Raw genomic sequence first — 18,264 nt, 5'->3', positions numbered from 1 at the left:
GGGGGGTTGTGTATTCTCATGATCTTCCCATGGAAAAAGTTGTATCTCAAAATGATTCTAATATGAGAAATTAGATACTTTCCTAAAACAAGATTTTTCTTTAACGATGTGACACAAAAGATGTTTCACAAGATCGAATCATATCAAGTTATATGTGTGGCTGCTAAATCGACAAATCCCAAAGAAACAAGTGGGGACTATTTTTCGTGTTAAAGAGATTTTCTATACTGATAGAAATTCATAGACTTAGTAGTGGGCGTTTGGACATAAGAATTGTAAAATTCCAAAAAAAAAGTGATTTTTCTTTTAAATAAAAATAGTATCTGAAAATTAGAGTTGTGTTTGGACATGAATATAATTTTGGATTGTTTTTGAAGTTTTGTGAGTGATCTGAATAATAATTTTAAAATTTTAGAGTTTTTCAAATTTTCAAAAAATTTCGAAGGCCCCGTTTGGCCATGAGTTTTGCCAAAATAAATTTGGAATTTATTTTCAAACTCATGTTTGGCCATAAATTTTGTCCATAGTTTGGCCAAATCCCAAATCCCAAATTTCAAAATCCCAAAATCAGCTATTGAGCTGATTTTGGGCCAAAATCCCAAAACTTGGGAATTATATACATCTTTTTTCCAAAATAAAATTGAAAAATATGTTTTGAAAACGTATGTCCAATACATTTTCATCTTCAAACCAAACTTCACCCAAATCAGATTTTTCAAAACAAATTTGGGATCTACAGCCAAACGCTAGCGAAATTTATCTTCAAATGAAAATTTAAAATTTTATGCACTGATTTCGAAAATAATGAAAAAAATTCTTATATCCAAACGGGCTCTTAATAACGACCAGAAAAGCTATATCAGCATCAGTGCTTTCAAATTCTTTGTTAAGAAGAGTTTTTAGCATGATGGATGAGACTATTCTGCAAAAGAAAAGAAGAAGATAAAAGAGGAAAATTAAAGCAACCAATTCCTATGTATCTTTAGTATATATATGCTGCAAAACTTTATGTTAAAGGATTAATCAATTGCTTTAGTACTTTGCAAGTTGCTGCTTAGTGGAATTCAAAAGTGATCACCACTAATCACTATGTTTAAAATGATTCCTAATTACTCCAAGTGTCTTTTCATTGTGTATCTATATGTTTACGTTTGTTTCCGCCTAAAGACAACAACATTAGACCAGATTTAATTTGTTTCAGGCAGACCATCTAAAAGATATATTTAAACTAGAAAACTATACTCTCTCCGGTCCAAAATAAGTAATTTTTTGGCCTTTTTTTTGTGATCCAAAATAAGTGATTTTTCCAGATTTCAAGAATGAATTAATTATTTTTTTCCTACATTGTCCTTGGAGTAAATAGTGTTGGAGTATGTGTTAGGAGTATTTATGTGGGATAGGAAAGGTAATATGGTCAATTTCATTGCTAATTAATACTAAAAGATGAATTTCTTAATCTGTGTGAAAACATCCAAAAAATCATTTATTTTAGACCGGAGGGAATATAAATTAACAATAAATGTTCTCTCCCCGTCCCAAAAATTTATGGTTTAATTGAGATAATGGAGTTTGAGTGTATTCTTATACAGAATTTCGAAGAGATAAGTTAAAGAAATAGTTGAAAAATGTAAAAAAGTATTTGAATATTTTATATTTAAGTTATCTTAAAGTAGGTCGATTAAGTTGGACATTTTTGTCCATCCTAATTAGATTTACAGCTTGTTTGGCCAACCTTATGGAGGTCAAAAGTATCTTTATTTGAGGTGTTTGACCAAGTTTTTTGGAAAAAAGTAAGTATTTTTGAGTAAAATCAAAAGTTGCTTTTCAGAAGCTGAAAAAAGTAATTTCTTTCCTGAAAGAGAAGTTGTTTTTTTAAAAATATTTCTCTTGATAAAAATACCCTTAGAAAAAAATTTATATACCAAAATAACCTACTTGATTGAACCTAATAATAAAAAGCTATTGAATGATATTTTAATATATTTAAATAATCTTGAAAGAATAATATATTTTTTAATTTTATTTTTATATTTTACTTAAATAAAAAAAATTAATTATAGTCTTTCGTAATAAATATTTAAAACTATTTCTCTAATTAAATAATGTTAACAACTAAGTAAATTTTTTCATGTCTTCATTCATTCGCCACTCAAAAGCATTTTTTAAGAAGTTCGGCCAAACACAATTTGTGCAAAAGTGCTTTATAAATTAATTAGCCATAAACAAATTATTTTTTTACAAAAATACTTTTTTGATGAGCACTTCTGAAATAATATTTTTAAAGTAAGCAAATTATAGAGGTTCGGTGAAACATGCTAGTAAAGTGTTAACTATGATAAGTAGCAGTAATACAGTGAAAATTTAAAGGGGATAAAACGAGGAAGTAATCGTGAAAATGTAAAATGAAGAAATTAGCAATAAATTTAGAAACATTATTAGTATATCTATAAATTTCAGATTTTCCTTAACGTATTAAGGAGCAACGGGTCAAGCATTTAAGTCGAATTAAGCAATGACAAAAGCAAGAAAAGGAAAGAGAGAAAAAGGTATAAAGGTGTATCGAAAAGCGTGGCGTCGTTACTTCCTTTAATCACATTTCCAACTTCTTTGATTGAGAACCACTAGCAATTATTGCAAGTAGTATTACTTTTTCTTCTTTAATTTCCTTCAATTTAAAACGTAACCTAATTTTAGATTAAAAAAACAAACCAAAGTACTAAACCGATGAACTTCCTGTTAGGTGTTTGTCCAGATTTTCTTATCACAATTGGTTTTCCTATTTCATGAAGGAAAGGAAAACATATTTATCATAATTGAGTTTTTCTTTTCCTAGAAAAAAAATATAATTCTTCTATATTTGGCTAGTCCTTTTTCTTGTAGGAAAAGATTTAGAGTTCTATAAATTGAAGATCTGTCATTCTCATTTAGTAGCATCCACAATGTAGCCATAGGGGGCTTGAGAGTCTTGTTTAGGGGGAGAACTTTATGGGACAAGTGTTAGTGTGTCACTTGTGTTTGTCTCTTCGTGAGGTTGTTCTCTCGATATTTTGTACTCTCTTTTATTATAGTGGATTGCTCATCACCGTCATGGACGTAGGTCAATTGACCGAACCACGTTAAATGTTTGTGTCTCTTTTGGCATATTTCTCTTTGTTGTCGGACTTATCATCGTTCAAGGTTTGCTTTACTAGCTTCCGCATGACACCTGACTTTTTTCGGTCCTAACAGTGGTATCAGAGCGACGTTCAAGACAGGTTCATCTTGGCAGGTTAAGTTCTAGCCGCAATATATTTGACGATAATCGTGATTTTTATCTGAGAAATTTGACCGGTGTGCTACGTATGTTGAGACAAACTTTGTGGCAGAGATTTGGAGATGCGACCTGTTGAAAGCTATGCGAAAAAGGTGAATCAAGTTTATTTTGTCAGAAAATTCAGGCCAAGGGGGAGGATTGTTAGGTGTTTGTCCATATATTCTTACCATAATTGATTTTCCTATTTCATGAAGGAAAGGAAAACATATTTATCATAATTGGATTTTTCTTTTCCTAGAAGGAAAATATAATTCTTTCATATTTGGCTAGTCCCTTTTCTTGTAGGAAAAGGTTTGGAGTTCTATAAATTGAAGATTCGTCCTTCTCATTCAGTAGCATCCACAATGTAGCCATAGGGGCCTTGAGAGTCTTGTTTAGGGGGAGAACTTTATGGGAAAAGTGTTAGTATGTCGCTTGTGTTTGCCTCTTCGTGAGGTTGTTCTCTCGATATTTTATACTCTCTTTTATTATAGTAGATTGCTCATCTCCGTCGTGGACGTAGGTCAATTGATCGAACCACGTTAATGTTTGTGTCTCTTTTGGTATATTTCTCTTTATTATCGGACTTATCGTCGTTCAAGGTTTGCTTTACTAGCTTCCGTATGACACCTGACTTTTTTCGGTCCTAACACATCCCCAAGATTTGGGGTACGATAAAAGAAAGGGGAGTGGGGGACCAAAAAGTAGCCGGACCTCTCTATAACAGTATCCTTATATAATAAACTTTACTATAAAAGTCAAGCTTTTTCGGACCCAATTTTCATGTTATGTTATAATATATGTTTTCAATAACAACATTTCGCTATAACATCCAAAAATATTCAGAATAAATGAGGCTGTTATAGATAGGTTTGACTATAATCATAAACAGAGAGAAGAGAGAAACAGACAATTGAGAAATGGATTGGAGGAGATTTACCAGAAATTCAATAACTGCACTGATCAGATAGATTTGATAAGCTGTGAAGAAAGCATCAGATAAGAAGCCGCCAAGAAGTGCAAGTAAGAAGGAAGTGCCCATAAAATTAGTCACTGAATTTGCTGAATTGGATGGTGAAAAATGCATGTATTCAGACAAGTACATCACCAAGTTGCTTGCATTTGCTAGATATGCCAAGTTCTCCAGCACCTCCACCCCTGGTACCCTCAAAAAAAAAAAAAAAAAAAAAAATTCCCAAATCAAAATTCATCAAAAACATAAACCCTACAATACGTAGTAAAATCTTGAAAAAAAAATATCTTATTATAAAGCCAAGTGAGAGTTCATCAAAGAAAATCTAGATCATGAATAGTGTGATGTCTTCCCTCCGTCTAAGCAAGGGCAGAGGCAGAGGGGTGCAAGGTTGTTCAATTGAATCCCTTTTGTCATAAAAATTATACTATGCAAATTTAGCGAAAATTATACTATTGTGTTTAAATTTTGGTGGGCAGACTTATACGTACTTATATTAGTCGGAGGCAGGATCTCCACGAAGGGGGTTCAAATTTTTTTTTTTTAGCTAGTGGGAATTGAACGTATGACCTTTGGAAGATTATGAAACCCCTTGACCACAAAGCTACGCTTTGGATTGTGTTAAGGGGGTTCAAAACTTAATATATAGAGGTAAAAAATAAAGTTTACCTTATACATACAGTATAATTTTTCGGCGAAGGGGATTCGGGTGAACCCGTTCCGCCCCCTAAATCAGCCCCTGGTAATAGATACTCTATAATGTATTGATTTAGTCGCAAACGGACACCACCGTTATTAAAAAAAAGAAGAAGATGTAGACCATGAATAGTGTGGTCTAAAAATGGTTTACCTAAGACAAAGGATGCAGGAACCAAGCCACCATGTCGATTGATGAGTGCCGGTTTATTTCTCCAATCTACATAGCCTTCCCAAGTACTAGTTACTTTGCTTGAGCTCTCTATTTCCTGCAACACAAACCATGTTAGTGTAACTAATTAAGTGGGGGGATGAATATATAAAGAAAAAGAAAGAAAAAACCCACCATTCTTAGTTTTTTCCTACTGATTTTCCTATTGGTTTACTCTCAACTTACGTTGAATTATGAATGGGATTTTTGGATCAAGAAAGAGGAGTGATGAGAGGGAGATTTAAAGAGCTCTAAAGGGTAAGAAGAAAGGAAAAATCAGTCCATTTTGAAGAGAATGGACTTGTACCCTTTGGAAAAAGATTATAAAGCATTTGAAAATTCAAAGGCTAACCACCTCCTACCTTATATCAAAATTTGAAGAATTTTTTATTTGTATTTTTTTTTTTTTGGTAACTATGACATAATATCTCTTTGGCTGTCAAGTTCTTCCCTATTTTTGTAAGAGAGACTGAAAAAGAGAGGAGAGATTGATAGGATGTTACCTAAGATTTGGTTGCTTATAAAATACATAATAAAATTTCCATAAAAGAATGCACAAGTAAGGAGTAAAGGAAAGAAGGGAAGAGATAATTAGGAGGTGGGTTTGACCAATGACCTAAAGCAATAAATGTAAAGGTTGATAACCCCACCATCCCATTTATGATATGTTATTTTTTTCTTCTTTATACTTCTTTCTTTCTTTTTCTCCTTTAATTTTTAGCTTTCTTTTTTTTTTTTTTAAATTCCACTTGCTTTACTAATAAATATGTATATTATGAAGAATTGATTCCATTAAACCTGAATACACACGTTGCAATGGGATTCTTCAAGATGGAGTTTAGGCTTATCCCATGGGAATCCATGCCATGGGCTGCTTACTAATAAACAATGAGACCTAATAAGAACTTGCTCATATAGTTACCTCCGGTGTTTACATTAAATTATATTAATAAAAAAAAATTAGATGAAAATATATTTCTCAACTATGGTCAAGTGATAGTAATTATCTATAAGTGATATGTTTTCTTTTGATATCTACTTCAAAAGGTGTGTTTTTATTCGGATAAACAAAACCTTTTTTTTGGGGTTGTGGTGTTGGGGTTGTGGGTTTTGGTTTACTTTTACTTGTCCATTATACTAAAAGTACATTTTTACTTTTACTTGTCGAATATACTAAATCAAGAGAAAGACAATCTTACCTTTATCATTAATTACTCACTCCCAAAATTATTTCCTAAGACTTTTGGAAATGCTATCATTATTACGGGTAAAATTATAAAATATATATTTCACTATAATTTTTTAAGGGACGTGAAAAGTTCAAAATAGATAAGTAAAAGTAAACAGAGGAAGTATAAAATATAATTAATGGCTTTTGAAGGGCTTAAAGCAATACCTACACTGATACATCTAGGAAATAAAAGCCCTCTCTCTATCATCCATACCTTAATTGTCTTTACTTAAAGCTTCCCCCTGAAGTAGATTTTCAGGCAGATTAATTACTTGTAACTTTGCAAATTCCAAGAGTAAATGAAGAAATCTATCTTATTGACACTTATACCGTGTTCTTTTCTTTTTCAATGGACATCTCATGATCTGCCGCAGATATGGCAAATTAATTAACTTGAGACCTGGAACAGTCAAACTGAAAGTCTTAAATTAATGTTTAATTCTCAAAGTTTCTCTTGTTGTAGATGTCTCTGAATTTGAGCCTTGCTAACAAGTAACCTTTTGTTATAAAATAAAAATTGGAAAGTAAAGAAACCGAGGACAAGTATAGAGAAATTAATGTATTATTCAATTTCATACTCATGTACATAATGAAATAAAATCTTCTCTATTTATAGAAGAAAGAAAGCTACTGTGTATCACATATGAATAATCTTCAACCGGAGGTAATAGTTATCCATAACGGAGTACCGAAATGATAAGCTTCTTCAGGAAGCTTATTTCCAATAGAGTACGCAATAGATAAACATATCTACGGCGGAGTCCCATATGGATAAGCTTTTCCAGGAAGCTTATTCACAATGGAGTAATATATATATATAACACTCCCCCTTGGATGTTCATTAAAAGATAATGTGCCTCATTAAAACCTTACTAGGAAAATCCCGTGGGAAAAAATCCTAGTGGAGGAAAAAGAGTACACATATTTAGTAATACGCATTGCTAGGCGTCTTATTAAAAACCTTATAAGGAAAACCCTGAGGGAAAAAACCTTAGTAAGGAAAAAAGAGTTCATCGCGTATTTTCCTCCCCCTGATGAAAACCTTGTTTCAAATATTTGAGTCTCCGCATTTCAATCTTGTATACCATCTTCTCAAAAGTTGAAGTTGGTAAAGATTTAGTAAATAAATCTGCCGGATTGTCATTTGAACGGATTTGTTGCACATCAATGTCACCATTTTTCTGAAGATCGTGTGTGTAGAATAATTTTGGTGAAATGTGCTTCGTTCTATCTCCTTTTATAAATACTCCCTTCAATTGGGCTATGCATGCAGCATTGCCTTCGTATAAAATTGTGGTATTTTCTCACATTCCAAACCACATTTTTCTCGAATAAAATGAATTGTTGATCTCAACCATACGCATTCCCTACTTGCTTCATGAATAACTATTATCTTAGCATGATTTGAAGAAGTAGAAACAATAGATTGCTTCGTGGAGCGCTATGATATGATAGTGCCTCCACATGTAAACACGTACCCGATTTGAGATCGAGCTTTAAGAGATCAGATAAATAACCTGCATCAGCATAACCAACAAGATATGCACAATCTTTCTTAGCATAAAACAAACTCATATCAGGAGTTCCCTTTAAATATCTCAATATATGCTTAATCTCGTTCCAATGTCTCCGTGTAGGAGAGAACTATATCTTGCTAGTAAATTAACAGAAAATACTATGTCAGGCCTTGTAGCATTAACAAGATACATTAGTGCACCAATTGCACTGAGATAGGGTACTTCGGGACCAAAGAGTTCCTCATCCTCTTTTGGAGGTCGGAACAAATTATTATTCACTTCAAGTGATCGAACAACTGTTGGTGTATTCAGTGGGTGCATTTTGTCCATGTAAAAGCGTTTTAAGACCCTTTTTGTATAGGCAGATTGATGGATAAAGATCCCGTTTGCTAAATGTTCAATTTACAGATCAAGACAAAGTTTTGTCTTTCCAAGATCTTTCATCTCAAATTCTTTCTTAAGATATTCAATTGCCCTTTTGGAGCTCTTCTGGAGTTCCAACAAGATTTATGTCATCAACATAAACAACAAGTATAGCAAATTCTGATGACATTTTCATTATAAAATACATGGACAAATAACATCACTTACGTAACCTTCTTTGAGCGAATATTCACCGAGGCGATAATACCACATGCACCCAGATTGCTTTAAACCGTACAAAGATCTCTGTAATTTGATCGAGTACGACTTTGAATTATATGCATTAAGCATTTTAAATCCTTTAGGGATTTTTATAAAAAATTAATCAAATGAGTCATATAGGTTATGACTTGCATTTAAATGGCATGACATCTTCAGGTGTCTGGACTACAGGTCCGATCCTTACAATCTTTTACAATATTGTGCACTATATTGTATCAAATATATCGTCGACAATCATTTTATATCAGTTTTTAAGCGACATAACTTGTTGAGATCTTATCACTTTCTTTATTTTCAGGTACCTGAACTTCTTCTGGAGTTTCATGAAATGTTATGTCGTGGGCTCTTCTAGAGCTTATTTCCTCCTTATTATGATTATTTTGATCATTTGCTCATATCCTTTTCAAGGATTGTTACCTTTGGAACCGATTGGTCTACCACGCTTCATGCGTAAAGTAAACTCCATCCTTCAAGGACTTTAATTTTAATAGGAGCATTTGCAGCTGAAATATGATATTTAATTTTGGATCAGCAAATGCTTCTGACATTTGACTTGAATTATCTTTTGATTGAGGATAATACTAATGATAATTCGATTCATATAACATATTTTTCAACTGCTTATTCCACCCCCTAATGTTAGAAAAACTAACATATATCCCGAATCTTCTTTGGGAAACCTATCTTTGTACTTTGTGGTAGAGAAATTAATCATTTACCACGCATCAAAAGTTATTAGATAGTAAAAATATTTGGTTTCTGATCCTAAACCAATTGTGAGGGGAAGACTTATCATATATTGTTGGTCTGATGCATACAAGTGCTGTTGTATGCAATTTAGAAAATCTTAGACCAACACATAAAACTTTATTCTCATAAGCAATGGTTTAGCCATTAACAGGAGGTATTCAATGCTAAACCAGCTTGGATATAAACCAGCATTATCAAGATGAACTGTCTTGATTCCATAATCTGAAAATTATGCTCTTAAGTGAGAAAATCAATTTCAAATGCCAAACTGCAGGTTGACAATAAACATACAAATAACCATCTTATATACGCATCTATAAGTGGTTCACATGATAGGTGAATGAGCCCACATTCGTCTTTTATATATTTCAGAATCAGGGGTCTTAGTCCCAACTTTAGCTGGTATAATCAATTTATTATGATAACAAGCAACACAAGAGAATTCTTGAAGAATCTTCTAGTTCTTCAGTATATGCTTATCTGAATTCTCAAATAGCTCATTTAAAAATGACAAATGAAAACTTCAAGTTTATCATGGCATATGCTATCTCTTAGTAAAGTTCTGATTTACTATGACTTAAACTTCTGCAGTAGTAAACTTCTGACTTACTGTGGCTACTTTTGCTACAATAAAACTTTTGGTTTACTGTGATACATGATATAATACAAATTGAAGAATAAGGCGGATAACTTTTCATATACATATTAGTTTACCCCTTCTGATTGTGGAAGCATGAAGATTTTCAATCTTCCAATCATTCGTAGTCTCAATATGATAGCCATTTGTATTACTAAACTTCAGGTTTACTACAATATATGTTTTGACCATAATCATATTGTTGATACCCAATTTTTCCCTCATATTTTTAAAAAAATGCATATATACTTTCAATATAGTGCATGAGCATCAACCGGTATTTTTCCATAATTTCCTGTAATTTTAAAAGGATTTTAATTAATTTATTCTAGCATTTTACTAGCTAAATAATTACTAATTGCATCACAAATAATTTATTGCTTAATTTTTATCATTTATATTTATATTGAGCTTTAATCATTTTATGCATAATTTTTATCTTTATGCTAGAATTACACATTTTGCAATAATAGCCCATATATATGCACAACTATATTATTTACACGGANCCGAAGACTTTAATTAATCCATCGCTAATTATTAATTAACTAGGTAATGTCCCATTACCCAATAATTAATCAAATACCCACATAATTAAGAATCATCTCCACTTATATAAAATACTACTCACTTTTAACATACCTTATACACCTTAATATCATGGTCATGTGGTACCTTGTATGGCACTAGTCCATAAATACCGAGTATTTTAGCTCGGGCCGTATTTTATCCCAACATGTCAAACATGGACGAAAATTCATTTTTTTTGACTTGCTTCCCCTTTCACCTTCACGAATTTACTCATCACTTGTTTGAAATAAAATAATACTTATAATCTCAAAATAATCTCATTTACGTCATACGACGAAACTTTAACATACGAAAATGCGGGATGTAATATCTCAGTCCATCAATTTACTTATGACGTACTTTATTTTATATTTTTATAATATTGGATAATTATTTTAAATCATTTTCATACACAAATAGTATTTTTATCATTTATTAATTATTTTGATAAATTATTTTATTAATTTAAATGGGTATTTAAAATATAGCCATTTTTAATTGACTAATTTCGGATCTAGCCCAATACCAACCAGCCCAATAACCTGACCCAATTACCCTACCCGTCTAATTAAACCCGCCCCAACCTAAAACTAATCCTGGCCGTTGATCTCAGAAGATCAACGGTCCAGGATCCACCTTCCTTTTTTATTACACTAAACCCCCCAAACCCTACCCCATTTGCNCGTTTAAGTATTTAACTCTGGTTTTCTTCCTTTTTCGACCGATTTTCATCTCTATGTCTTTATGCCCTAGGGTTTCAATTGTTCTACTGTTTGCTAAAATGTTTGCCCGTTTACTTTGGCTGCCAAGTAAAGTGATTAATTGATTTACTTGCCTAATTAGGGTTCAAAATTGTGCTTTCCTTTTAAAAACTGATATTTCCTTGACAGATTTTCACCTATTCTTTCTTTATGTGTGTTTCAAAATTGGTACTACTTTCCTTAATTCTTTTGCTAGGCTGGGTTCTTTACTTTGATTATTAGAACCGACTTTTAATTGATCTCTGGACTTACTACTTAACTTATTTAGACCTCAATCTTGACTGCTGATTTATTTCGTGCTAATTTAAGTGATACTTCCGTGATTCTGCCTATTAATTGATTCCTGTTAGCCCTAATTGACTGAGTAACTAATCTCTTAGCCTTATTTGTGTGCCATTGATCCTCCTGCCTTATTTGGTTTTACTCTACTGTATGCTATAAAAAACCATTCATTACTCTGATTTTAACACACACACGCTCACGCTTACAGACTTACTCTCACACTTACACACTCTTATAATTGCTTCACTTTGCAACTCAAAAGCTCTCTGCTTTCCTTCAAAGGATTTAAGTTCTCTCTCTGTGTGACTACTCTGATTTCTGCACTGTTTAGCTGGCTGGAAGCCAAGGCTAAACTCTTTGGATTCAAATTGCCATTACATTCATGTTTACTTTCTTCCTAACTGGTATGTGTTAACTCCTGTTATCCTATTCTGTTCCTTGTGCTTATGTGGTTAGTTTACTTCAAACCTCAGCATGTTTTTGTGTGATCTATGATTCCTGTCTACTCCTTTCTCGAATGGAATGTTTCAGTTCCTATTATCTCATTCTGTCTTATAGTTTATTTCGACTTCAGCATGTTTTTCTGTTGCTGCTTTCTCAACTGGGATGCTTTAGTCTCTGTTACCCTATTCAACCCTATGTGCTTATTAGTTTGAGATTTCGGCATGCTTCTGTTTGCTATATGCCCATATGATTTCGCCTAGTTAACTAAGTTATCTCTAGTAATATGAAACCTTGTATAAACAATTGTACGTTCCCTGTTCTGCAAACACGTAATATTCTGCCAACTCTGTCTATTAGTTCAAGTATCCTGGCTCTTTTGTGATTGCTTAAATGCTAGTACAGTATCCATGTCTGAATCAATACCAATCTGTTTGAACTATTTACTAAATAGGGATTCTGTTTGTTTTAAGTGAAATTCTGTTTGCAGTCCTGAAATTTAATCTGCCTGCTCCTAAAGATCAAACTATTTTCTAAAACTATCCCATATGTACTGGTTTTCAAACTCCAACTCTTAGTTACCTAGGTACCTACCACCCTTAGTGTGAGCACTGCCTAGGGTCCCTGAGAATCCTTTGAACTCTGACACATTGGGGCTGGTTTTCCAGTCTCATATTAATTCTGTGTTGAATGTGTGGTTATAGTGTGAGCATTGCCCGGCGTCCCTGAGGCTCTTTGGGAACTTTGACACACTGGAAGCCTGGTTTAAGGTATTGTGGATCGCTGCTAGTGTTTCAGAGCTGTTGTGTTTGAAGGCTTGACTCCTAGGTTTATATTGAGCCTGCTTAGGCTCCCTATAGTGTAATAGACATTGTTATGTAACTTTTTCATTCTGGGATGTAATAATCTTTGTAATAAGCAAATCTGGGGTTTATTAGTAAAAGCTGGGGGCGGGGGGTTTCTCTATATCTTTGTTTGAAACTCGGGTAGAAATCCTGCCTATAGGTTTGTTGGTGATTATGTGAATGTTACTACTTGTTTAGAGATCATGCCTATTGGATTTTCTGATTGCTTTAGGCTGTATTTCACTCGCATGCTACAGATCCTATCTATAGGCCCCTTTGCATTAGAAATCCTGTCCATAGGATCCATGCACATTTCTAACTTACATGCATTAGTGACCATGTCTAAAGGATTTTATCTGTTTGAATAATAACCTTTCCTGGCATTGTGCCCACATGTGATTGATAGATATCATGCCTATAGGAGGTAAAAAATCAGTTTCAACTTAGATATCATGCCTATAGGAGGTAAAAAATCAGTTTCAACTTAGATACCATGCCTATAGGAAATAAACAGATCAGTTTCGACACCTAGAAATCATGTCTATAGGAGTTAATTAATTCTGCAAATTCGAAAGCATGCCTATATGATCTAAAGAGATAAAATCTGTTTTCATGAGTTAAAAATCAGTAATTCGCTTAGAAATCATGTTATAGGTCTTTAATCAACCTTTAGACATCATGCCTATAGGATTCTATTCTGGTTATCAGTAGGCAAACCTATAGGTTTATTAAGAATCCTGGGCCAAAAATTATGATCTCGTGCTGCTTGAAACATGCCCAGATGCAGAACTTAATCAAATCAGTAGGCAAGCCCGTAGGTCCCAATGCTCGTTTTAATAAGCGGCTTTCTTATATTCTTTTGTGCTCATCTAGACATCCTGCCTATAGGATCTTAAATCAATAAAGTTGTTTGTTTAATTGCGTGTATTTGTTGTCTATTTGTAGAGGTTAACACGAGCCCTTATCTGCTCCTTACATGATAGTCCTATTTGAATTTTGTTTGTCGCCTAGCTTTTTATCATTTAAGCAACATAGGTCAGTCTAGAACCATCCTAAATCGAGGTCCTAAATACCTCCAGGACCATAGGAAAGGGACGGGTAGTGCACGCATAAGGCATGAGTTAGAAGCTACTAGAACGGTTAGGTAACAACTGAAAGATAGTAATTGGGTAGTAAAGGAAATGATGACCCGTGCGCTAATCTCTGTGTGGCATCCCAACTTGGGGAAATTTACCAAGTATTGCATGGAAATGATCCTATAGGCTAAAAAACCTAGGACCCCTATAATTCCTGTTTTAAAGTAATATCTATTTGTCTAAATTTATTTTCTTCCCTTTTAAGACTAATTCGCTTAATTTAAGTTCGGCCGGGACCCACCGTTGTGGACCTCGAGGGGTGCTTAACACCTTCCCCTCAAGGTAATTTCGAGCCCTTATCCGATCTATGGTGACGTAAACTGGTTATGTGAGTTAATTGCTTTTGGTGCCCTAACACACCTTAATCCGTTAGGTGGCGACTCTTCAAATCCCTTACCCTATCCCAAAAGGAAAGGAGTTGTCCCAGAAATTTCGAAATCCAATTTCGCGAGAAAAAAGGGGGCACGACAGCATGGCGACTCTGCTAGGGATATCTTTAGCATCTCACTGTTACGAACTTGTCTGCGAATTAGTCTTTAAGCATGTCTTTATTATTCCGTTAATTCTTACGCACCCCTTCCCATGCTATGTGGATTTATTTGCCTATCCTTATTCATTTATGATTCCTCCCCCCCCCACCGCGCTTTATCACTTTTACTATGGAAACTGACTGGTCTCTTTATTTTCTTTTCTTAAATATCTTTACAATTATTAAATATCGCATTTCATCGTTGTTCATCATGCAAATACTTGACAACGTGTTGTTTTCTTTTTGCATAATTCCATGCTCTGCAAATACTTGATGAGTGTCCGCGCTCTTCCTAAAAACACCCTTTAAATTCGGGAAGGCTTATTTCGATAAAACTAGTCGATCAGCAGTGCGGTCGACGACTCCGTGCCTTTCCCTCTCAAGTGGTCCGCTTGAGGGTACCGGTCTAGACTTCTATAGAAACCTTGATCTGATAATAACTGCACATTCATCATGGTCAAACCTAGCCAAGGTTAATATGCTGTCCACATAATAACCCCCTAAGAAAGCCTTGTCCAAAGTCCACCGGGATTTCCATAATCCCAATGGACGCAATCACGATATGTGCATTATTTGGAGAGATAAATGCCGACATGCTAATTGTTAAATGTGTAAGTACTCGAACCCGGAGGGGGCAAGGGTCTAACTTTGTTTGTTTTGCAGAAAATGAGGCACGAAGTGCCCAGGTTCGGCATGGTCTGATGTATACCACCGTTGTTGTTAGATTGGTGGGAAAGTCTTTCGCTAAGCGATAAAAACCACGTGAAAAGGGTTCTTGGAAATCTACATTCCTTATTGGACATCCAACCAAACAACATGCTGAATGTAGCTGCTACTATGTTCTGGGATGGGGAAAGAGATGTATTCCATTTTAGTGACATAGAAATGACTTCTCTTCCGGAGGAAATTGGAGGGTTCGCTAGATTACCATGGGATAGTCCCGATTTGCTAGTACCAGAAAACCACAATACTAGGGGGTTTCTGAAAATGATGGTCCTGAGAAAGAATGAGGACTTGGAGTGCTTGAAGAAGTCTTATATACCCTTTGACTTCCTCTATGAATGATACAGGCCAACAAATCTTACCGTATCTTTCATGACGAATTCTCCATCACTTCCCTAGGTTGGACTCACCGCAGGGTTTTTGTATTCATCGTCTGCTTTCTGGGTATGTTGGTGTTCCCAAGCCAAGGGGACAGAATTCACACCAGGTTGGCCATGGTAACCAAAGCTTTAATGGAGGGGATTGAGGGACAAACCTATACTATTGTTCGGATGATTGTAGCAGACATATACCGGGCCCTGGATCGTTGCAAGAAGGGGTTCAAGCACTTTGAGGGTTGTAACTTGCTACTAAAGATTTGGTTGTTAGAACATCTTCAGAGGGGTCAATACCGCCAAGAGTTTCCACGGAGGCCATGGAATGATCACATCGCTTTCCACCATCCTAAAAGAATGACCTTTATCCCAGATAGATTTGCATAGCCAGAGAACACTACCGAATGGGCACAGTTTTTCAACAATTTGACCGAAGACCAGGTTTACTGGATGGTCGAGTGGTTCCCTACCGATGAATTCATCAACAGATCTAGGGATGTTCCATACTTGGTGTTGATTGGGTTAAAGGGAATATATCCCTATGTTCCTATCAGGGTTATGAGACAAGCTAGTAGAAAACAAGTCATACCATGAGTCTCCAAAATGAGTCATTACAGAGCTGATTTTCAGGGTGATGCCATTCCGTACAAATGTGAGGCGCAGCACATGTGGCATTTGGAGATTATTAAGGAAAAGGATACCATCGAGCCGGATCGATATCACGCTGGTCATGTGTACTTCTACCCCTCATGGTTAGAAGATAACATAGCAGGAATATTCGAGCCAAGGGTTGGTCAAGGAAACAGGGTCATAGATGAAGTCGCTGAAGCACAAGTGAAGTATGAGAGGCTACGCAAAAGGGTCCTTGAATCCGAAGCCAAGCATCTGGAGAAACACAAGTTCGACATGGAATCAATCAACGAGTGGAAAGAAATGGCTACAAGGTCGGCAGAAAGGTTGGAGTACTTGGAGCAGGGTCTAATGGAACTGGAACGGAAGATGAGGAAAAGGGTCGTAGATTGTCAGAATGCAGAAGGCGACGAAGGAGGGCATCCAGCAAGGGCATACCTACTGCTGGACATGCACGACCTGGGGAATCAGATAGAATGGAGCCAAGAGGGCCAAATATGGGGAAGGTCCCGCTGGGACCAAGTAGATTAGGTTTATCTGTTTTGAGTCATTTTGGGATTCAAATGTAATAAGGCAGATGCCATTAGAAACTCATTTATTTTCATTTTTTAGGTTCGACTTATTTATTGCATTAATGAAATGAGGCATTTATCGGCATTAAATCTCTCCAATTCTATTTATCGCTAGTCCTACCTCGGGCACAACGAGGTTCCCCAAAATAGGACGCGAATTTACATTTTCGCAGTATGTGTTCAAATCATGCAAATGCTTTTCAGAATCCTTACTGACTTGTCTACCTTTTGATTTTTCTTTATTTTGATTATTCCTGTGAGCACGTGATTTTTGCCCTAAGCAATAATTCCCAAAATTTCAAACAAAAAAAAAACAATTTCTTTAGTATTTTATAATTTTTGTGAATTTTGTGGCATTTTTGGTAATTGTTGCATTTTTATTTGTGCACTTTAATTCATATGAAAATACAAAAATATGCATTTTTGCATTTAGGATTTAATTTCACATTTTAGATTAGTAATTAAGTTGTTTTAGAATAAAGTACAAAGAAAATAACAAAAGTGGTCCTTTTTGCATTTTAGTATCTTAGTTGGCATTTAAATTAGGAATTAGTGTATGGAAACTAGGAAATCTAATTTTAATTTGGGTTTAAGCTTTAGTTTTGCATTTTAACAAAATCAGAAAATATAAAAATACAAAGAATTAATTAAAAGAAATAAAAAGAGGAAGCAAAAGAAAAATTACAAAAGGGTGGTCTTAATAAGAGACCAAATTGGGCTCATTTCAATGTAACCAAACCTCAGCCCAAATAAAAATCAAACGGACCCAGCCCAACCCATTTCCCTGACCCAGTCCGGTTCAACGACTCCCCGAAACGACGCCGTTTTGGCGTTGATCAATCCTGGCCCTTCATTCCCTTTAATCTAACGGCCGTGATTCCATCTCATTGATTAAATAAAAATGTCCGAAAAAATATTCATTAACCCTAGACAAATTTCATCTTTCTCGTACTCCTCTTCCGCCACCGCCCGTCGCCGGCCGGAAATCGCCTCCGCCGGCAGCGATTCCCCAATGAAGCCCAAAATTACACCACAGATGCCTCTCCATATCCTCTTTCCATACCTTGCCATAATTTCACTCAAATCCCAGCCGAACGGTTCGAATCTTGAATCGAAATTCTCCGGCCAAAACCCTAGGTGACCCAATCCCGCCCAAATTAACACCCCTAGGGTCACCTCCCCTCCCTCATCTCGATTCCGTCGTCCTTATCCCTCGAATGCCATTCAAATCCCTCGAATTTTGAATCTAAAAAAGTCTAATTCGAGACTCGAGCGTGCAAGGTTTCTGTTCTGCTTTTCCTTGGAGCTTTTGGTATGGTTCCATCTCCTAATAACGTTATTCGTTTGTTCTTGCTAAGAACAAAAGGATTAATGTTATTTGAGGACGGAATCAAAAAGCCGAGTTTGGATTCGAGCTTTTAGGATGGCTAGTTTTTCTTTCAAATCTAG

At 35.1% G+C, this 18,264-nt stretch overlaps 1 protein-coding gene across 2 annotated transcripts in view; it reads right to left on the bottom strand.

The window, feature by feature from the left end:
* The window catches only part of LOC109219344 (protein NRT1/ PTR FAMILY 4.6-like), a 16,036-nt gene extending 10,320 nt beyond the window's left edge, over window positions 1-5,716 (bottom strand). Inside the window, exons 1-3 of one of the 2 annotated variants that reach the window (XM_019383780.1) lie at window positions 5,308-5,716; window positions 5,116-5,230; window positions 4,233-4,450 (exon numbers count right to left, since the gene is read on the bottom strand). In XM_019383780.1, the coding sequence (XP_019239325.1) occupies window positions 4,233-4,450; window positions 5,116-5,230; window positions 5,308-5,310 (336 nt within the window). In that variant the 5' untranslated portion in view covers window positions 5,311-5,716. Of the gene's footprint in view, window positions 1-4,232; window positions 4,459-5,115; window positions 5,231-5,307 lie in introns of those variants that run through there. The other variant, XM_019383781.1, reaches the window with a different exon arrangement.
* Window positions 5,717-18,264: the final 12,548 nt, after the last annotated feature.

The sequence above is a fragment of the Nicotiana attenuata genome, unplaced genomic scaffold, assembly GCF_001879085.1.
Source record: "Nicotiana attenuata strain UT unplaced genomic scaffold, NIATTr2, whole genome shotgun sequence".
Taxonomy (NCBI): Eukaryota; Viridiplantae; Streptophyta; class Magnoliopsida; order Solanales; family Solanaceae; genus Nicotiana; species Nicotiana attenuata.
Note: the sequence above shows the minus strand (reverse complement) of the source record. Positions and strands in the feature narration are given on the sequence as shown.